This window comes from Ochotona princeps, chromosome 2 (genome assembly GCF_030435755.1).
Source record: "Ochotona princeps isolate mOchPri1 chromosome 2, mOchPri1.hap1, whole genome shotgun sequence".
In the NCBI taxonomy this organism is placed as follows: Eukaryota; Metazoa; Chordata; class Mammalia; order Lagomorpha; family Ochotonidae; genus Ochotona; species Ochotona princeps.
The window spans coordinates 102,470,207-102,492,939 of record NC_080833.1 but is presented as its reverse complement, the minus strand read 5'-3'; the positions used below and the strand labels follow the sequence as shown (position 1 = coordinate 102,492,939).

General features: G+C 44.4%; 1 protein-coding gene across 1 annotated transcript in view; it reads left to right on the top strand.

Moving 5' to 3' along the window:
* Positions 1–757: 757 nt before the first annotated feature.
* PDE4DIP (phosphodiesterase 4D interacting protein) overlaps positions 758–22,733 on the top strand; it is a 241,637-nt gene continuing 219,661 nt past the window's right edge. Inside the window, exon 1 of the mRNA XM_058660126.1 lies at positions 758–1,011. Within this exon, the coding sequence (XP_058516109.1) occupies positions 758–1,011 (254 nt within the window). The remainder of the gene's footprint in view (positions 1,012–22,733) is intronic.

Sequence of the window (22,733 nt, the reverse complement as noted above, 5' to 3'; positions counted from 1 at the left end):
GACCTGACGCTATTTGTCCTGTAGCACAGGACAGTGGGAGCATCCAAGGACACTCATGGAACACAAGAAACAGGTTTTAGAAGGAGCGCTTGGAGGAGGAGTTATTTGACCTCCGAACCTTTTTTATTTAAACTGGAGGGTGGCGACTACTTATTCATACTTTGAGTTCTTCATGAAAAATGACAACGTCAAAGTCCCAGCTGAAAGGAAAACAGTGTAGGTGACAAGCTAACTAACAGAAAATCTGAAAGGAAGGAGAGAGAAAGGGGGGAGAGAAAGCAGATATGATAACCTACAACGTGGGGTTGGAATTCTGAGGCGCCAGGCTAAAGAATCAGCAGATTCGGGAGGTGAGGTCAAACGTGGGAAGATGCCCAGGGCGGGAGTGTGGAAAAAGAAGATTATTGACGGCCAGAAGTTGAGGAAGGTGCCACTGAGGCAGAAAAAGAGAAGAAGAAAATCCAATACAAAGTGGGATCTGGGAATGAGCAGCTCTCTCGGTTGAGGTTCTAGCTGCAGAGAGAATGGGAGGCAACCGAGGCTGAAGGGCAGCGGTGGCGCGGGAGACGGAGGGACTCACGCCAGAATTGCGGGGAGCTGGCGGCCGCGGCTGCGGAGGGGGCCGGGGCGTGTGCGGTCCTTGCCCACGGCTGTGCCAGCCCCAGTGGGTGCCAATCCACAGCCGCAGGGCGCGCTGCGGACGTCCCGCCACATTACTGGAACTCCAATAGGGTCGGTATCGAGGCCTCCAGCATCCATGAAGAGGACCAGCAGCGAGTGCTGCTGCCCACGCCGATGTCACTGCGGTGGCGGATGCTGCTGCCGCGCGTCCCGCCGGGCTAACCGCGCGCCTTACAGGTCCGGGAACGGAGCGCGCGCGCCCCAGTTCCCGCGGCAGACCCCTGGCGGGGAAAGACGGCGCCTGGAGGCCGCCGGGAGCTGGGCGGCGGAGGCTGAGGAGGAGGAGAACGAGGAAAAGGAGGCGGCCGCAGCGGCCGCGCCCTGCCTGAGGTGAGTGCACCGTCCGGCCCTGCCCCTGGAGCCTGAGAGGCTGCGGACCGCGCGGTGCGACGAGAGCCCCGGCCCGGGGTCTGAAGGGGTCGGCGCAGAGCGACAGCTGCCCGAAGCAGGTCTGAGGGCCTAGGAGGTGCTGGGGTCGGTGGCCGGGTGGGAGGAGCAGGTGAGCGGCGAGTTGCCCAGAAACTAAGGGGTGGTAAAACCTGATGGCCGGGCCAAGGTCTGTGCGTGGTGTGGCCAGAGGAGAGGCTGGATGCTGTCTGTCGGCTAGAACCCAAAGAGAGAAGAACATAGGACGCCCGGTCAGGCGAGAATGAAGACATTTAGGGACAGTCCTGGGATCCGGAACGTGTTCCGGGGAGGAGCGCGCACCGCCTTCACGGTCAGCCGTGGGGTCGCCCGACGGGCGTTTGTAGGAAAGGGTGGGATTGGGGATAGCCCTGGGCTGACTCCTCTGCTGGGCTGGAGCCTTTTGGGTTGGCTGGATGAAGAAAACGCCATCAAATTCCAATCGCCCCGCCATGGTGGGGACCAGCAGATCAGGCCCGGTTGGTTAGTTATCGCGCCGCAGCAGCAAAATGGAAGATCTTTGAGAAGAGAGCCAGACCTATGCTTATCTTTAACCCTTTTTGGTATAGGAAGCCTCACGGCAAAGGTGATTTCAGTCTCTAAGAGGTCTTAGATCCTGAGTTACCTTGTGTCTCCAGGCTTCAGTTTCCTGGGCATGATACTGGGATTTGTACTGAGAGAGTACGGATTATAGAAGTTAAAGAATTCATTGGGTTGTTGAGACTCTGTTGTGGTTGTGAACTAGGCGTCATAGTCTATTCAACGACTTACATTTATTCATCACACTATTGTTTATATGCAAAAATGGGGTCAAAGGCATTTTATTGACAGCGCTTCAAGGAATGACATGCTATAAACGAATCCACAATAAATTTAAGGACGAATAGGCGAAAAGTATTCCGTATTTGCTTTTCTTTAAAAAATTTTATTGCGAAGTCAGATATACAGAGACGAGAAGAGACACAGGAAGATCTTCTGTCCAATAATGCGCTCCCCCAACGAAGCCAGGAGCCAGGAGCTTCTTCCAGGTCTCCCACGCGGGTGCAGGATCCCAAAGCTTTGGGCCGTCCTCTACTGCATTCCCAGGCCACAAGCAGAGAGCTGGATGGGAAGCAGGGCTGCCAGGACTAGAACCTGCGTCCATATGGGATCCTGGGCGTGCAAGGTGACGACTTTAACCACTATGCTATCGTGCTGGGCCCAGCATGTGTATTCTTTAAATTAATTTGTCCTAATATTGAAATTTAGATAACAAATGGCAAGCTTATTTTCACAGGTAAAATTCATAGTGGGAGTAGGGAAGTGGGGTCGAAAGACCTTCTTACAGCTGCAATGTGCTGGCCATCACAGACCATGTAGCTAACACAGCTTCTCTATGGTCCTAAAAGGACACAGACTGATTGTGGCCCTGAGGAAAAGCCTTATAACAATGATCCTCATAGTATGGCAGAAACTTTTGTGAGGACTGTACTCAAAGCAGACTTCTTTCACATACTGTGTACAGGCACCGGCTTTGTAACGTAGCCGGTAAAGCTGCTGCCTGTCAGGGCAGCATCCCATATTGGCCCTGGTTTGTGTCCGGTTGTTCCATTTCCAATCCAGCACCCTGATAACAGCCTGGAAGAAGAAGCAGAAGATGGCCCAGGTGTTTCAGTGTAGGAGTTGTGCAAGCAGCTCGTGGCTCTGACCCTGTCCCTGCGGCTCTTTGAGCAAGTGAATCAGCAAATAGAAGATCTCTGTCTCTCCCTTTCTCTTGGTAACGCTGACTTTCAAATAAATCAATGAAATTTTTCTAAAAAAAATATAGTACTGTTTCTAATTTTGTTAAATTAGGGATTAAGTTGTCAACTGATGCCAGTCTGTATCACTGTGTAGCTTGTGCCTTCGATTGCCTGGTCTGTAATCTGCAGATGGGCGTCAGGAGAGAAGGGTTGTAGAGAAGACTCAGAGAATTCCTAACGCCAGACATCACCTATCACGTCAGGCTAGCTACATACTTTTGTGAACAAGCCTTTGGGTGTGTGCAGGCTTTTGACTCTTGGGTAAATGTCTAGGAGTAGAAAAGTAGGAATTTGTTTTACTTTTTAGGAAACTGCCAGAAAGTTTTGCGAAGGGTTATACCTTTTACATTTTTACTAGTCATGACTGAAAATTCCACTTTCTCTACATCTTTATTCAGATTTGTGCCTATGCTAGTCAGGTAGAAGTGAAGTAGTATCTTGATATGCTCTTGATTTACATTTCTCTAATGACTAATGTTCAGCATCTTTCCATGTACTTAATTATTATGCATATAATAATTGTGGTGAGATGTCTTTTGAAATATTTTGCTTATGTAAAAATTGTTTCTTGGGGCTGGATTTGTGCCAGAATGTCTGTTTCAGTCCTGGCTAACTCTCATAGGAGACCTGGATAAAGGAAGCTCCTGGATCCTGGTTTCCGTATTGCACAAACCTGGCCTATGTGGTCATTTGTGAATGGTAAACCAGCAGATGGAAATTCTCTTTCTCCATCCACTCTCCCCATAACTCTGCCTTTCAAATAAGTAAAATAAATTTTATAACATCATTTCTTTATTTGAGAAGTAGAAAGAGTACGTGCTGTAATCTTCTGGTCACTTCCTGAAGGCTTATAATAGCTAACGCTAGGCCAGGCTGAAGCCAGGCGCTAAGAACTTAGTCCAGGTTTCTCATATTGGTGACAGGAACCCAAATATTTGCAGCAGCACCACCACTGCCCGCCATGGTTTGTGCTAGCAGGAAGCTGGAGCCAGGGGCTGGAGCTGGATATTGAACTTAGGTACTCCGACATGGGGGGCTGTGGGCATCTTAACCACTAGGCCAAAGGCTTACCTGTGCACATTTTTATCATTCCACGTGGGAGTACTTCTGATTTTCTAAGTGCAAGGTGGTCTTTTTAAAAAAAAAATTAGATTTATTTATTTATTTGGAAGGCAGAGTTACAGAGAAAGATCTTCCATCAGCTGGTTAACTCCCTAGATTGCTGCAATGGCCAGGATTCAGGCTGAAGCCAAAATCTGGGAGCTTCATCCAGGTCTTCCACGTGGGTGCAGTGGACCTGGGAGTTGACCACCTTCTGTGGCTTTCCCAGGCATAATAGCAAGGAACTGGATCAGAAATGGAGCAGTTGGGAATTCAACCACTTCCCAAATGAAATGCAAAAGTGTCAGGCAGTGACCTAATTCCCCACATCACACTGCTTGATGTTACTGCTGGCAGTTTGGATGGTGCTGGGATCACAGTTTTGGCTGTTATGTATGATGCCAAAGCTCACAGTGTGAAAATGGCAGAAGCTCTGGGGTTTGTATTGATGGAGACAGCATGAAGCCTGCATGCCAGTATCCCTCATCTTCTAGCCAACAGATTGCAGACATCTTCAATTTTTGCCACTTGCTGGGGTTAATAAGAAATGTGTTTACAGAATTTTCAAACCATTCTGTTTGTGAATGGCACAGCACAGGCAGCCCCTTGTATAGAATTAGTTGCACTAGAGGAACAGGAGTTAGCAGATACAGAGGGACTCCCAAGTAAATTTGCAAATTTCAAGAAGCGCATACTAAACTAGAAACTATCTGGGCTGCCCAGCTCTTCAGTGGGAGTGCTTACCGTGTGTTAGAACGGTTATTGTCATAGGCCTGCTTACTTATTGAAACTGCATTGGTACTATTCAGCTTTTACACTTCATTAACAAGCTATTTGACATTTTTAACAGTAGGAACTTTCATGGAAAGGGACTTAAGGACCTCTGTTGCCTGAAACTTTTAGTAAAATAAATAACATATAAATGGAAGATGAAATGGTTTTTTGTTACATTATCTGACAACTAGCAATAATCAAATATTTAAGATAAGCAAAAACTGGGATTCCTGGGATTTTTGCATAATGCTGGCTCTCAAAATGGCTCTACCAAAATTATATTTTCCCAAAGATTGTGCCTTTCCATGTCTTCTGACTTAGAAATTTAATCGAGATCATTTGGAATTATTTCTAAAGATTCTTATGCCAGTATCACTAAACAGAGCTAATCTTACCTGCATGGCATTCCAGAAAGCTTGCTATAACTGGGGAGCAGATACAGATTTCAAGACAAAATTTGCTTTGCACTAAGCATTTTTGACACTTTGATTGCATGAAGAAAAGACTTGACTCTTGAAACAGTTCAGTGTTAGTTTGCAGCCAGGCAGGTTAAGACTGTTTCATAAAGAGGGTATTGACCATGACTGGTCTCATTGCTCACTAAATGCAGCATGAGTAGGCCCTTCAGCTCAGAGGCAAGGTATATTGTAAATAAGTGATTAAGCTTTTCTAACTTGTGAGAACTGTGTCAGTGCTTTTATACATCGGACCTTGAAGCCTCTAAAATTGGCACACTGTTATGTGTTAAAAGGAGAAATGATTTGCATTTTCCTCCAGCAAGTCTATGTCGGGTCATAAACATTTGGGTGAGCAAGTTGCAAGAACACATTCAAACAGCAGTTTTTGAAGCAGTGTCTACAGGGAGAGAATTTTATTTTCAACAAAAAAATGCTGTGTGAGTTTTCAGGGACCTTTCTTTTTACAGGTTTGGATGAGCATATTTTAAATGGAGAAGTGTGTGTTTTTGGAAGATTGCTGAAGGATACAATAATCTGTTTCTTAAATAGCAGATCTAATGATGGAGCTCAGCGCCTTTTTTTTTTTTTTTTTTTATTACAAAGTCAGATATACAGAGAGAAGGAGAGACAGAGAGGAAGATCTTCCGTCTGATGATTCACTCCCCAAGTGAGCCACAACGGGCCAGTGCGCGCAGATCCGATGCCGGGAAACAGGAACCTCTTCTGTGTCTCCCATGCGGGTGCAGGGTCCCAATGCATTGGGCCATCCTCGACTGCTTTCCCAGGCCACAAGCAGGGAGCTGGATGGGAAGTGGAGCTGCCGGGATTAGAACCGGTGCCCATATGGGATCCCGGGGCGTTCAAGGCAAGGACTTCAGCAGCTAGGCCACGCCGCCGGGCCCTCAGCGCCTTTTTGAACATCATTCAGAAGGGACTGAAATGAGAACCTTATCAAGGAAGCACTGGTCCTTACAGGATTACACATATTCAAGTTTGGCTACTAGCAGCAATTTCAGACATTTGCTAAATAACAATGGATATCCATTCAAATGATAAACCAGAAAAATCTTAGCATTTTATGAGCATTTTCATACTTGGTATATAGTTCATGTTACCATATTTTATCGGTTGACTGTTCTGCATAGTGAAAAAGTTTGCATCTCTGACTTAGAATTTCAAAAAATGGCCGTCATACAATCTGTTCACATTTTGGCATAGCCTGTGGTATTTACAAGTTCTCCAAGATGTGGGAAGCCGTAAGACTGGAGGTGCAGACCTAGCCAGCAGATTCTATCTTTGAAGATACTGCTAAGAACTGGAATAGATTATGCTAATGATTTTTTAAAAAAGATTTATTTTTGGAAAGTCAGATATACAGAGTGGAGGAAAGACAGAGAGGAAGATCTTCTATCTGCTGATTCACTCCTCAAGCAGCTGCAACAACTGGAGCTGTGCCAATCTGAAGCCAGGAGCCTCTTCCAGGTCACCCATGTGGGTGCAGGGTCCGAAGGCTTTGGGCTGTCCTCGACTGCTTTCCCAGGCCACAAGCAGGGAGCTAGATGGGAAGCAGGGCAGCTTGATGGCCATATGGGATCCCGCCATGTGCAAGGAGAAGACTTTAGCTGCTAGGCTACCACGCCAGGCCCGATTCTTAAGAATGTTAGCAGAAGAGCTGTGAAACCTTAGATATAATTTTTATCTAAAAAGGACAACTAAGTTGTGGCTCAGAAGTTAGGCAAAGTCCAAAGATCCTCAAAAATTACTTGTCCGAGGATACTCTGAGATAGGAGTCCTTCTAGTCTGTTAGTACAACTGTGGGTTCTTCATGTGCTGCAACCAAGCTGGGGAGAAAGTGGTGTGGGAAGGACGGGGGTGACTTGGCTTTTGCAACCTGGTTTCCTGGAATTTGAAATAATACCTGCGAATAAAATAAGGTGAAGACTTACTTGGCTCCTGCTGGAAGAGCCTGGTGCACCTCATAAGAGGGAAGAAGCCTTGGCTTCAATTCTGCCCTCTTTGAGGTCCACTTGTGTTTGCAGGAAGCTAAAGTAATGACACACATATCAAGTGTTAACACTGGAATATCATTGCACGTGAATAGCAGGTTATTGGAGATGCTCAGTTATATCCAGGGACAGTTATAGGGTCAGTTATAGCTAGGGACATAAAAAATTTATCCTAGAGTGGAATGTTTCAGAAATTTAGAAGAAGTTTAACAGAAGAGGGGAAAATATGTATCTTATATATATATAACATATAACATATCAACATATAACATATAACACATAACACATAACATATAACATATATTATATATTATATATCATATAATAAATAATATATATATAAAGATTGATGTTTTTATTTATTGGAAAAGCAGATTTACAGTGAGAAGGGGATACAGAGAGAAAGATCTTCCATCTGTTAGTTCACATCCTAAATGACTATAATGACTGGAGCTGAGCTCATCTGAAGCCAGGAGCCAGGAGCTTCTTCCATGTCTCCCACACAGGTGTGGGTTCCCAAGACTAGGCCATCCTCTAATGATTTCCCAGGCCACAGGCAGGGAGCTGGATGGGAAGTGGAGCTGCTAGGACACAAATGAGTGTCCATATGGATTGTGGAATGTGCAAGGAGAGGATTTAGCCATTGAGCCATCATGCTGGGCTCAGATGGAAGCATCTTAAGGAACGTGTTCTCCAGTGTCTCACTCAGATTTGGAAAATAAGTAAGAAAACACATGCATGTAGTTTTCCAAATCTGCCTCTTTTTTAGTTTCTTAAGGTGGAAGCTTATTCATTTAAGAAGACACATTTTTCTTTTGGATGTAGGTGTTTTAGTTCCACAAATTTCATTCCAAGCACTGCTTTATTTGCTTGTGTGTGCTAATGTGTGTAGTTTCCAAATACTTGATGGTTTTTTCAGACTGCTTTGTGTTGTGCTTTTTAATTCATATCACTGTAGTTAGTGAACATTTTGTGGGATTAGAATAATTTTAAACATTCTGAAACTTCTTTTATGGCCCAGATTAAGATCTATCTTGGTAGAAGTTCCTTGTGTGTTTGGAAAGAATGTATATTCTGCTGGTGTAGAGGGGTGTATTGTGTAAAGATAAATTACACCAATTTGGGTCATTGTGTTGTTCAGGTTTTTCTATCCTTACTGATCTTACATCTAGTCATTCTGGCAATTGCTGAGAGAACGACAATGAAATCTACTAATATGAATTTTGGATTTGTTATTTCTCTTTGTTCCATGTATTTTGAAACATTATTATTAGAAACATGAATATTAGGATTGTTATCTCCATAGATACATTTACCTTTGATTATTACAATGCTAGTCTCTTTATCACTAATAATCATCCTGTCTGTCTGGTTTGGTAGCAATAAAGCCACTCCAGCCTTCTTTTGGTTGGTAGCAAAGGTCCCTAAGATGGCCTTCAGGTTGAGTGATTCCTCAGGAGCACAGGCAAGCTCAGTGTGTGGTCACGCTCAAAGCTGCAAGGCAGCCCAGTGGAAGGAGGCCACACAGGCCATCCCATAGGAGAGGCATACAGAGCCAACTAGGAAAGGAACAAGGTACACACTGCCAAGCATCTTCTCCCAGTCACACACAATGCACTGAATTCTTCTGGCAACAAATTGTGATAAGATGTGTGAGCTGTTATCCACAAAGAAAACATGTTTGAGACAGATCAGGTCATCTAGTTAGGGGGGTAGAAGTCCTCCCAAATTCAAGTTGCTGAATGTCAGTCAAGGCCACCCTTGCATGTTGACCTTTCAAAGGCTGGCAGTCGGGCCTCCTGTGCAAACACTCTTCTATACATATGATTTTTTTCCAACTCCAACTTTTATCCTATTTGCATTTTTATATTTAAACTGGCTTACTTATGGGCAAAAAGTGTTGGGTTTTGCTTTTTATCCAATCTAAAAATCTCTGAGTTTTGATTGTAATCTTTACATCTTTTATATTCACTTTGATTAGTGGTGTGTTTAAGTAGAAAGAAAGATTACTAGTGATACAAGACATTTATTATAGTCTTTTTCTGTCATTTGTGCCTTTTCCCTTTTTCTGTGTTCTTTTGGGTTAATTGAATGCTTAGTGATATCACTTTGCCTCCCTTTAATAAATTATTTGAATTCTTTCTGTATGGGGATGGAAGGTGGTTGCTTTTGCTATTGTTTTTTTTTTTTTATCTGCCTCATTATTTTATTTTATTTATTTTTTTTACGATCCAATTATTTTATTTGAAAATGTTTTTTTTTGTTTTTTTTTTTTAAATAAATAAATCTTTTTTTTTTTTTTAGGGAAGTGGGTAATACTATTATGTCCATATTGTTTCCATCTTGTATCTGAGATAAAGGGGGATATTGAGGGAGAAGCCCCACCCGGTTTCCCGCCCACCCCGAGTCCCGGATGTGGGGCATGCTCTGAGATATGTGCTCGAGTGGTGTTAATAGTTCTCCAGTTATGAATCGCTGCCAGTTTCGCTCGATGAGGTCCACTGATTGATATGGTCCATCATAAAGTCTCCGTTTGCCCAATTTTTCGCTGCCAACATATAGCTGAGATGAATGATTGATCTGCTCTGTCTTCTGTCTTTTCTTGATTAGAGTTCTGAGTCCAGCAGTTCGATTGGGGAGATCTCCAAAGAAATTTTGAGGTATTCCCAGACTAGTTTCTTGCATGTTCTAGCAAGCACAGGGCCTGGCACAGTCCATCACCCCGATCAGCTGGTGGTTGCAATTGCTGTGTTGGTTCTGTTTTCAGTCCCGAGTTGCACTGGAACCAATGGGTGTTGCAGTCCAGTCTGGTTCTGCCCAGCACGTACTCGGCCCTCACACTAACCAGTGGGAGCTGCAGCCTAGTTGGGGCGACCCACGATAACCCTCACCCGGCCCGCCCCTGGTTTGCCAGTATGTGTAGCAGAAGACCAGTCTGTCCCACATCCTATTTGGCTCTGGCACTTGTCAATGGGTATTAAAGCTTAGTTCTATCTAACCAACTCAACCATCCAGCCCTCACGGGTGTTGTTGAGTGCCTCTCTATCTAGCCATCCCAGCCCCCGTATTAGTTTTCATGCCCTCCCACAGGAGTAGTGACCCAAGAAGGGGGAACCCACTTTTTCCCTTCCAGGTCTCTCTCAGTCCCAGTTTATGCACTCTTTAGGTGGTTCTGTGATTTGACTTGACAGAATTAGTCCCCAGCGCCAGCTTCTGCGGCTATGCCCAAACATCCCTCACCCACTCTAATTTATGCTTGCACCAGCAGGAATAATCAGCCCAGCCTGGCTTTTCCCTGATCGAGTCCACATGCAGCGCACAGGTGTTGCAGCCTTGCATAGTCTAGTCTGTCTCCATCCCAGCCCACGCTCTCCAGTGGGAGTAGCTGTCCGGCGAGGGGACCAGCCCCTTAATCCCCCCACCAGTTCTGCCCCCCTTCCTTCCTGGATCTCACGTGTGCAGGTTGGGTGCTGCATTCATATCCAGTACAGGCAACCACGCCCTGGCATTCCATAATGTGTACTGGTTTTGTCGCAACCAAACCCGGCTCAACCCACACTCTGTTCTGGTGATCGGATTTGCCAGTGGATGACATGAACTGATTCAGCCTGGTGTGCTCCTGACCCATGCTGAATGTGTGCCAGTGGGAAACTTTCCATGGCCTATTCTGGGCTGTTTCCTATCATGCTTCTTGTGCTTACCTGCAGGGACTGTGTCCTGCCAGAGGAGTTGCCCAGGCTCCTCCATCAGAACCCCTCCCAATGGCAGGTTTTGCGCATGCCAGGGGGTCCTTGAGCCAACCCAACTCAGTTCACCTCCTGTCCTAGCAGGAACAGTGGCTTTTCCTGGCTGGCTTTCACCCCATTCTGGTTCTTGTTGTTGGATGTTTCAGCCCGGCCATGGCTTGTCCATACCCACATACAGCTCACGCATGGCTCAGTAGGGGGTTGAGACCCAGCCTAGTCAGTCCCACATCTACCCTCTAGTTCTCCATGACACCAGATGGTGTTGGGGTCTGAACTGGCCTGGTGCATCCAATCCCAGCCCACACTAGTGCCTCGGGTGACTGCAACTGTTTCCTAGATAGAACGCAGCTCCAATTCTAGCACATACGCCCCTTGGTGGGAACCTCAACCTAGTTAGGGTGTCCCGTTACCTCCCCGATTGGGCTTGTTCCTAGTTGTAAATCATGCACCTGCGTGGTTGCTCTGAGGACCAGTAGGTGCAAGAGCCTAGCTCGGTATGACCTGTGTTCCATGCTGGTTTCTAGTTTTGCTTGTAAACAAAGGTTTGTTCAGTCCTGCCCAGTACATTACGGTCCATTACCAAGTTACACATTTTGGAGCTACTATGCCCTGCTAGTCTGACCCCCAGATTTGGACGGCATGTTCACCAGCGAGAGCTATGACTCGCCAGGGGAGCTTCCCAAGTACCTCCACTTGATCCACTCCCAAACCCAGTTTACATACATGCCATTGGTTTTTAGGCCAGTGCCCGGTGCACTCTGGCCTCCCATTTGGCCTTGTATGAGCTGGTGAATGTTGCAGCCCGGCCCACCCCACAGCCTATTCAGGATGCACATTTGGGTGCTGCTGCCTTGGCCAGTCCAGACTGTTGTGGGTCCATTTACCTGTGACTGATGGCTGGCTCCTTGGTCACACCTAGCTTAGTCCATAACCACCTAAAATTTAGGTTTACCAGTGGGGCCAAACTTTCTACAGGGTGTGGCCCACACATCCTGCACAGAGTCCACCCCAGGATAAGGTTCTAGAGTGCTAGTTAAAATTATGGACCTACCTAATGTGACCAGTCTCCTGAACCAACATCATGTCAGGCAAAAAAATATCCTGCTAGACAATCCGGGGCTTATCTTTTGCATTATAGGTGTTCAAAGCTCAGCATTATTGAGTGATTAGAAGTTCTCCAAAAGAAGAGTTACTGGCATTGGGAATCTTTAGGATTGACTCAACCTAGAAACAGTGGGGTCACCCTAGAGCTATCTAAGCAGCAATTCGGACATCCATTACCCCAGAGCTTCCCAGCCGGGCGGCCAGCAGGCAAAGCCTGGCACCACATGGTGCACGGGCCACCCTGGGTGAGGCCGAGGACTCGTTCACTGCCTTGCGGCAGTGTCTTTGGCGTGAGCCCCCAGCATTGGGTCCGACCCGGCAGGGGCACCCCCCACAGCCGCCACACTGTGAGGAGCGGCAGTTGCCCCTGAATCCCAAGGCCCGAACCTGCTATTGTTTTATACATAGATACAGAGATGTAATAGATATAATCTCATAACTTTTCACTTACCATAGTCCACCTCCAAGGAACAGCATTTCACACATAGAATAAGAACTTAACAAAAGCAATCTTTTTAAAAGATTTGTTTATTTTTTTTGTTGGAAAGGCAGACTTCTACAGAGGAAAGGAGAGGCATGTAGAAAGATCTTCCATCTGCTGGTTCACTCCCCAAATGGTCTCAAAGGCTAGAACTGAGCCTATTCAAAGCCAGGAGTCAGGAGCTTCTTTTGGGTTTCCCATATGGAAGCAGTGTCCCAAGGACTTGGGCCATGCTCCACTGCTTTCTCAGGCCACAAGAAGGGAGCTGGGTGGGAAGTGGAGCAGCTGGGGCATAAACTAGAGCTCATCTGGGATGCTGGCGCTTAAAGGTGGGGAATTGGCTGACTGAGTCATCGTGCTGGCTCCACAACAATAAATTTTTATTTACTTTCTCCTGGCCTTTGTGTTATTTTGCCACACATTTTAGTATTGCATGTGCAATACTATAATATAATATACCTATACTATACTATACTATACTATACTATACTATACTATACTATACTATACCTACATTGTTTTCTTTAGATAATAATTTTCTTTGACAAAGTATTTGAAGACCAGTGATCATGTATATAATCAAAACATTGCCATTTTGCTGTGCTCTTGACTATGGCAGCCATGACAAATTCTAGCCTGCAGCACAGAAGCCATCCCTGAGTGCCAGGCTTGTCCCGCCTCAGTTTGTCTGCTGCTCCTTAGCCCATGCCACCTGCTTCTTAGCACTCCTCAGCATTACTGCCTGCCTTTGATTGTCTGTATTATACATTTGACTTTTGTTCCTTTGCTTGTTCAAAGCAAGCCTGTGAGCGTAAGCAGAGGTGACAGCCATCCTGGGAGTGCTTTCTGACATGCAGTCTCTGCATCTTTTCAAGCTCCTTGGTTGCTGCCATCATGTTTGCTCAAAATGGTGACACCAAACTCCTCAGTACCTAGACCTTCCCCAACTACTACCAACCAAGGCTATGTTTGACCAGAAGGCAAAGCCATACCAAATCCTATTTTGTGATTGGAACTGAGATTAGAATGGATGAAACTGAAGTCAGGAGCTTTTATTGCTAGATATGATTCAGTCAATGAGATGAAAGTAATCACAGATTGTGGTGGTGTGTCCAAGGATCTGTTTCACTTTACAGTGGTGTGGGTGTGCAGAACATAGAGCCACAGGCCAGTTTCAATGGTATGAAGTTGAAACTGGACCTTGTAGTCAGGAAGCAAACTTTACATGCTAATTAGGTGCGACATGTTCTTTGATTATTTTTTAAGCTGCCTCCCTTCTTCATAGTTTTGATGTGTCTGGAATAATCCAAATACTGAAAATCAAATGGAACCTGCACCTAAGATGAATCCAATAACTCAAAATGTTGAGGCACATCTTCATCCAACTACCCTGTTCATGTTATCAGTACATATCAACTGCCAGTATCTAACATTAGATGCCATCCCAGAGGCATATGGAGTCTGAAAGAAGCCTTATCATTTGTCCAGTTGATATTTAATGAAGTTGGTCCAGGAGGGGAAATTTTGGCAAATGGATGATGCTCCGTTCATCAGGCTATTTCATTCTCTGGAAGTGGCTCACAAAGTCTGGGAACCAGAGTATCTCGGTGGTGGTAACTTGTCTAGTTAATCCACAGAACAGACAGGAACTCTTGTCACCCAAGATTACTTCCAAGAAGAAGTGGTGCTTCACTTTAGAAGAAGTTGGGCCTGGCATTTGGTGCAGCAGTTAAGACAGTGCTTGGGATGTCGGCATTCCATGATGCTGGAATGCTTGAACTTGAGTGCCCCACATCCAAATCCAGCTTCCTGCTAATGTGCTCTGGGAGACATCAGATGATGACTCAGTGGTTGGGTCCTTGCTACCAGCGTAAGTGGCTTAAATTGAATTCCAGGGTCCTGACTTTGGAATGACTCAGTCTCAGTTGTCATAGAGATTGGTTGCTGTGAGCAGTATGACATGAACAGGATTGGAGAGGTAGTGACATGCAATTGAGAAAAGAAAAAATGAGGCAGACACAAGGTAAAGACTAGGAAAGTGGACTGCCAGAGAGAAGCCCCCTTCTCTGAGGAAGGAGGTCAGCCTAGAAGGCTTGCTGCCTCAGTCTTCTATTGAACTGCTTGAGGAGTCAAATTATAGGAGCTGATGCGGCACGAATGTTGATAGCTACATCCCATATTGATGTTAACCAGCCAATTCTTGATGATCAGGAAGCAACAGCATGGCTGCAGTACAGAAGTCAGTACATGACTGTCTCAAGCACACTGTTCTTCAGTTCTGGACTGTTGTCCAACTGCGGAGCCTTATCTATCAGTTCCAACCTTGGTCTTACAGACCATTGCTTACAGAATTTGATCTCGGTGACCAGCACCAGCAGTCTGTGAACTCAACATTCTAGACACAGTCTGCCCTGTTGTACCATATCAAGCTATGTTGTTATAATTTTTTGTTACAAACTACCTGCAGCATTGTGGGAGTGAACTAGTGAATGAGAACTCTCTCTCCCCTTCTCCTTCTCTTTGTCTCTATCTCTCAGGCTCTCTGCTTCTTTAAAACAAAACAAAACAAAACAAAACAAAAAATAAGAGTGGCAGGAAATGGGCAGGAGCAAGGTCATGTGAGACCTGGTTGGTCTTAAGAGTTTATTTTGTTCCAAGAACATTGCAAAGCCAATGATGGACTTGAAGTAACAGCATAATATGATCTGGAAAATGTTTTTAAAATTTCACTCTGCAAGTGGAGAACAGATTTTAGGACGCCAAGAAGGCAAGGGAGGCTGCCTGATTAACTGTTGCTTAAATAGTGTAGTAAAGATAATGGTGAGTTAGTTACATCATGGGTGTAGCAGAGGGATGGATAAGGAGTGATGGCATAGATTTGGAGTTGGAGTAACAGAATTTGCTGCTGTTTTGCATGAGAAGGAGCTAAGTGAAAAGAGGAAGTTCCATAGACATTTTTCAAAAGGTGATTTTCCTCCTAGTCACAGGAATTAGCCCCAGGGTGGGGACTTGGTTTCATGATGTTCCGAACAAGATTCTATAATATCCTCCTGGAAGAGAGAGCCCTTTTTCTAATAGACATAAACCTGGGAGAGAATGTACGGAAGTTTCCTAGAAACTAACTTGGTACCTTTCACATCCTGAAGATAAATCCAGCAAAGATAGTTAAGTGAGGATGCAGGGAGCCCTCTCCATTGTTAGCATTTCTGTATTAAGCTGCATTTGAGGCTTCTGGGTAAGAACTTTTGTTTAACTTTTGTTGAGGTGTTTCTTTTTATATTAAAAACATTTTTATTTACTTTTAAAATTAATTATTTAATTTTATTTCTCCTGCCTCCTTCCCAAGACCCCTTTCCCCACCGAATTCCCCTATATTATTACTATAGCATAGCTCTTCATAAACAGTCACATGTTCATCACTGCGGGCATGGACAGTGGCAGAGAGTCCAGCCTCCCATTGTCAAGATACAGCTAATCATTTCATTAGTAGTCCATCTTTGATCTGGAGGTAGAGATGCACACTGCACTGCATCCTCACATCTGGACACGAGAGTCTCCATTACACAGTCACCACACATCCCTCTTCAGTGAAAAGCCACAATACAAAATCAGCAACAGGAAGAGAAATAGAAATTTACAACACCATGCATATCAAGAGGTTTTGATAGTTCAACAGTCCTGAATTGCTGGCGATTCCGCCACTCCAATCACGATGAAATCTCTCCTGAATCCACTGGCTGCTAAAGGAAACCTTAGTGTCTCCGTCTGCCCAGATCTTCACTGCCGATGATTGGCTGGGGTAGTTGATCATCACTGAGGTTTTATTCCTATTTGCTGTGGTAGTGGTTATATAGGGGGATGAAGAGATGGAGGTCACGCCAATGTTGAGGATCCTGGAGAATATAGAGTATATATTGGGGGGAGGGCTGGCATTGTGATGTAGTGGGTAAAGCCTTTGCCTTTGATACCAGCATCCCATGTTTGTGCCCATTCATGTCCCAGCTCATCCACTTCTAATCCAGCTTCCCTGATAATGTCCCTTGGAATGTTGTGGAAGATGGCCAAAGTGTTTGAGCCTCTGTCACCCTCATGGGAGACCTGGAAAAAGCTCTTGGCTTCAGCTTGGCCCAGCCCTGGCTAGTGTCGCCATTTGCTAAGTGAACCAATGAACAGAGGATCTCAATCTCTCTCTCTCACTGTAACTGCATTTGAGATAAATAAATAAATCTTACAGAGAAAATCTTCACAGAATTTTTCATACGGTGACCAGATGGCAGTAAATGTTCTTGGCGTGGGAGTGAGTAGCAGATGTTGATATTCTCGTAGCAGTGTCTTGCCTCTTCAAATTTTCTGTTCTGTGAATCTTATATTTCAGAGCAACTTCATAAGTATTAGTTGAGTCACACTAGATCTTGCACAAGTTCCAAGTAGAATTCCATAATGATGTTTATGTTGTGAGCCTGACGTCCTATAATGTTACACTATCTGTTAGCACCATATATATGGTAAAATTTTTGTTCGATTTTTTTTTTACTTGAAATGCAGAGAAAGAAAAAAGGAGAGGTGACAAGAGAAAGAGACAGAAACAGAAAGACAGAGAGATAATGAGAGAGAAGAGGTATTTTCATCCTTTGTTTATTCCCAAAATGCTCACATAATTAGCTGGGATTGGGCCAGGCTAACACCAGCAGCAAGGGACAAACCTGGTCTCCCATGTGGGTGACAGGAACACAAGTACCTGAGCCATCACTTGCTGCCTCCCAAAATGAGCATCAACAGAAACCTGGATCAGAAGCAGAGCTGTGAGTTGAATTGAGCACTGCAATATGGGATGTGGTTATCCCCAGTGGTCTCTGAACTGCTGACTCATCAATATATTTTAATTTGCATTATTACTATTTATTGAGTTTATGTTATATACCAGCCTCCATCTTAAACATTTAATTCTCACTTCAAATTCTGTGATAAAAAGGCAATTGCTGTGGGCAGGTAGTTTAGTGGATAAGATGCTGGCTAAAAATGCTCACATCACACATCAGAGTTTCCAGGTTTGGTACCCAGCTTCTGCTCCTGCTTCCAGGTTGCTGTTCATGTAGACTCTGGGAGACAGCAGTGACAGCTTAAGCAATTGGGCTTCTGCCACTGTCAGGGGAGAGCTGGATGGAATTCTTTGTTTTGGCCTGTCCCAGCCCTGTAGAAACTTGAGGAGTAAACTAATGAATGGAAGATGCCTCTGCAGTCCGCCGCCGGTCTATCTGTATCTCTGTCTCTCTCTACCTTTCAAATAATTATTTTAGAAACTGATGTTTCTGGACTCATGTTCTAAAAGGGAGGCTAATGTTATCTCCATATTCATAGGGAAGTTAAATAATTTGACAAGGTTACCCAGTTATAAAGTGGTAGAGCTTATGCTTGGTTGACAGTATGAACTTTCTTTTACATGTGCCTCAGAGCTACAATTTTCTTCTTTCTGGCAGATTTTATTTTTATTTTTATTATTTTTAAGATTTATTATTTATTTTTATTGAATGGGTGCCGGCTCATGTCCCAGCTGCCCCACTTCCCATCCAGCTCCCTGTTTGTTGGCTGGGAAAGCACTTGAGGATGGCCCAAAGCCTTGGGACACTATCTTGTAGATTTAAAAAATATTCCCTTTTAGGGCCCAGGCACAATGGCTTAGTGGCTAAATCCTTGCTTTGCAAGTACCTGGATCCCATATGGGTTCATGTGCCAGCTACTCCATTTCCCATCCAGCTCCCTGCTCATGGCCTGGGAATGTAGTAGAAGATGGCCCAATGCCTTGGGACCCTGCACCTGCATAGAAACCCAGAAGAAGCACTGGGCTCCTTGCCTCAGATTGGTTTAGCTTCAGCCGTTGCAGCCACTTGGGGAGTGAACCAGCAGGCCGAAGATCTTTATCTCTGTAAATCTGCCTTTTAATAAAAGTAAATAAATCTTTAAAAAAGTTTTTTTTTAATCGCCCTAAATTTGCTTTTATTTTTAAAAATTAATTTATTTTTATTGGAAAGGCAGATTTACAGAAATAAAGAGAGGCAGAGAAAGATCATTCATCTACTGGTTCACTCCCCCACCTGAGACGATCCTAAGCCAGGAACCAGTAGCTTCTTCCAGTACCCCTGTGGGATGCTGGTGCATGCAAGGGAAGGATTAGCCAGCGAATCATCATGCTGGGCCCTTCTCTTCTTTTAAAAACAAGCAAACAAATGAATTACAGTAACGACAACAAAAGCTAAAAGCCTTTTTATAGAATATGGATAGAAATAACCTGAAAATATCATCTCTTTAAAATAATAAATTACAATACTAAAGTCTAGCCTTGTGAGAATTTGCTGTCTAACATATATGACAAAATCTCTGAAGGTCAGCATAGCAAAATGACCTGCTTAAGGTTAAAGAAAATGTACCTGGACATGACCAAGAATGTATTTTTTAAAAAGCATCAGCAAGTTCTATATTCAGGTTAATAAAAATGGGTGAACGGATCATTTGAAATGAGAATCTGGGACACTGTTCAAATAACAAAGACTTAAAGCAACCTGGGCTTCCTGCCCAAAATAACAGGCACATGCGTTTGCAGGAATGCGGGCAAATTTTGTTCAGTGTCTGTGTGCTCCTCCACACTCACATCTAACCTTACAAGATCAGCTCAGAAAACCTAGGACCAAGGCAAGAAATGTTAACATGGACCAGTGACCCCAGGAGACAAATCAAACACTACTCTAGTTTAGAATCCTTTTTGACTCTGTAACAGTCCAATCTACAACATCTTTTCATTATCCAATACTTTGAGTTTGAAATCTCCCAACTAAATATTGTAACTAAAATGTACAGCTTTATTGCAATTTCAGCAACAAAAATTTTCATGCATAGTGCATTTCTTCTAAGAAAAGGAAGGTCTCAATGGTCATGGAAAACATGTTCTGGAGAGAGGATGTTTAGCGCATCCATTCTACAGGATAATCTTACACAGTTGCTAATTCTCACCCCCTTGATTTTCACATACAACTGGTTTCCTATTGTACAGCCTACAGTAATATTTCTGATTTCTTTGTTCTCTACAATTAAACCATAGAAAAAATCATAGTTTTTTTTTTTTGTGAATGGGAGGGCTGGATCCCAAACTCTACATTACAACCTTGGCGGGAGGGAAGGCTCAGGAGTGTATGTTGTAGTTTCTTTTACTATTGCCACTTAGCAAATTGCCCCTAAGCTTTGTGGCTGAAAACCACATACATTTAGTATCTCCTAGTTGCTTCAGATCAGGAATCTGGGTGCAACTGAGCTGCGTGCCATTGGCTTTGGGACTCTCATGAAGTGTCAAACAATGAACTCACACTATACTCTTCTCAAGACATACCAGGATCTGGGAGATCCACTTCCTCCAGGCTCCCTCTCTGGTTGTTGGCAGGCTTTCATTCTTCACAAGCTCTGGGGCAGAGTACCTTAGTTCCTATGCAAATCATAGCATATAACATAGTGGCTGATTCCCCGCCCACCCCCCAGCAAAATCACCGTAAGAGATAGAGTAAGCATGCTCAAGCTGGAAGCCACAGATTGCTGGTTTTTAAACCAAATGTTGAAAGGGATGTCCTGTGACTTCTGCCTTACACCCTTCACTAGAAGGTAGCCACTCATGATATCCTAGAATTAAGGAGAGGGGACTATATGCGAAGGTTTGATTACTAGGGATCACTGAGGTTCATTTTAAAGGGTGCCTACCACACTCTATATCCCTTACCTGAATTCCTGGAAACTATGAAACAGCGGGATTCATTCTGTCTCTTCTTTGCTTTGGAACAGGCAAATCAAGCATCAAAAGCATAGGGGTTGGAGTGTAAGGAGAGCTGAGGCTAAAGGACGCCTGTTTCAGATTTTCCGCTGTATCTTCAGAACAATCACAACCTCAGGCTCTGCCGGCTTCGTCATCTGTCCGAACATTCCTGGAGGAGATTGCTGGCCATGACCAGCCCTGGGAATGTGGCTCTCTTCATGGATGCATTAAAGTTACATGACTCACACAATGTCAACTGTTTAGGGTGCAGTGGATTCATTGGTTGAGTAGTTACAGTGGTGTCCTTCAAGTCAATATTCATTTTCTGTAGTTTACCTGACAAAAGCTTCTAGCTGGTGTATTGCTTGTCTTTCCCATACACTTTAAAGTCGTGGAACTTGCCACCAAAAATGAGTGTGCTTATAATATGTGAGTTAGCTGAGAGTGATCAGGGCTTGGTAGAGCAAGTCACATAGGCAGTTAGTATTAGCTACTACCTATGATGTTTATTAATCATAATAATTACTATATTTTTTAAATGAATAACTTTCACAATCATTACTTCTAATTGCATCACCTCACTTCAAAAATTTACAACAGAGTGGCCCGTGTTGGAGTACAGTGGGTAAAGATCGCACCTACAATGCTGGCATCCCATATGGGTGCTGGTTTAAGTCCTGGCTGCACCATGTCCAAACCAGCGTTCTACTAATGATCTGTGAAAAGCAGTGGAAGATGGCCCAAGTTTGAGCCCGTGCTACCCATGTGGGAGACCCACACGCAGCTTCTGGCTCCTGGCTTTGGCTGGGCCTAGTGCGGGTTGTTGCAGCTATCTGGGGACCGAACCAGTGAATGGATGATCTCTCTATCTCCCTTTCTTGCTGAAAGTCTTTCAAAATAGGTAAATAAATATTTTTAATTAGGGATTGTTTATTGAAAAATAAATAAGAATTGAAACACAATTTATGCTTTGATGAATGAACAGAATTTCAAAATGCAACGCATATAAGCAGATTCTCATTCTGAATTGTATCTGGAATACTTGTATTTGGGAGAGATATTCAGTGGTCAACAAAAATCCAAGTGGCATATTTTATTTGTATCATTGACAAATTCTGCTGAGCAGATATTATAGTAATCCACATAAGCACAAGTTCAGGGATGTAAAAATCAGACTGAAATAAGTGTTCAGCTGCTTGTTGTTTCAAAGCCAAAGGCAAGCTTTTCTTCAGTGGCAGTGTTGAACTTGGACAGTCTCTGAATCTCTTTGTTGCCTTCTAGTGTGACACAGGAGCTAGTCTGTTTGGACTGAGCATTTCATTGGCTGCAGTTTTTCTTTTTCCTCTCCCTTTGTAGACTTTTCTGTGTCTTCCTTCTCTCCTGTCTTGGCTGGCCCTCAGGTCAGGACTTCTGTTTACCCTATGCTCCTAGGACAGATCTGCACTGCTTTAGAATCACAGACAGAACTGGGTACTAAGGAGAACCAGAGGGGGCTGTGTTACTGAAATGAAGCAGAGGTCAAGAACCAGGGTCTGGAGTTATACTTGCGTATTTCAAGTGAAGAAGACTGGGAGGAGGATCTGCCCTGAGGTACCAATGTGCTGACTCTCCAGGCTGAGGTTCAAAGCTAAGCTCCAGTGTCTCATCCAGATAGGTAAAAAAAGGTACTGGTTCTCCATAGACATGAGGAGAGAGGCACTGAGGCAGGCATAAGGTGCCCACCCCAAGACCTAGGCAAGCCATCTGCAGGGAAATGCAGATGCCCCCTGATTTCAGGGGCTTTGAAGGGGACATAACAAAGCAGATGTGGACATTTGACATAGCAGTGAGGAGATCAGTTAGGACCCCTCAATCCTGGATTTTATTCCAATTTTAGTATATGTGCTGCCAAAGCGAGCACAGTGTCTGGATTTCAATGCCAGCTCCACTCCTGATTCTGGATTCCTACTAATACATACCCTGGATGGCAGCAGGTGATGAGTTCAAGTACTTGGGTTCTTGTCACCCACATGGGACTAATTGAATTGAGTGCCTGGCTCCAGGCTTCAGCCTGGCCTGACTCAGCTCTGGCCAAGATAGTTGGTATCCTCTCATATTTCTCTCTTCCATATTTCCCTTTTCCCTCTCTCTCTGTCTCTTTCTCTCTCTCTCTCCTACACTCAGGTACAACTAAGTGAAGCATGTCGGGTGCACGACCATGGGTAATATTGTTGGTGACTGTGACTAACCTGAGTTGTCTGAGGCCCCGTGTGTGAGATGAGTTCTGCCGGCAGGGGGCACCTGCAGATGGCTTTTGTTGTCCTAAGTCAAGCTTGGTGTATATGGATAATGGAGAAGACTTTAGTTTGAGATTTCCTGAACAGCTTGGATTTACCACAGTCTGTGTGAAGGATGTAGCCTGGCT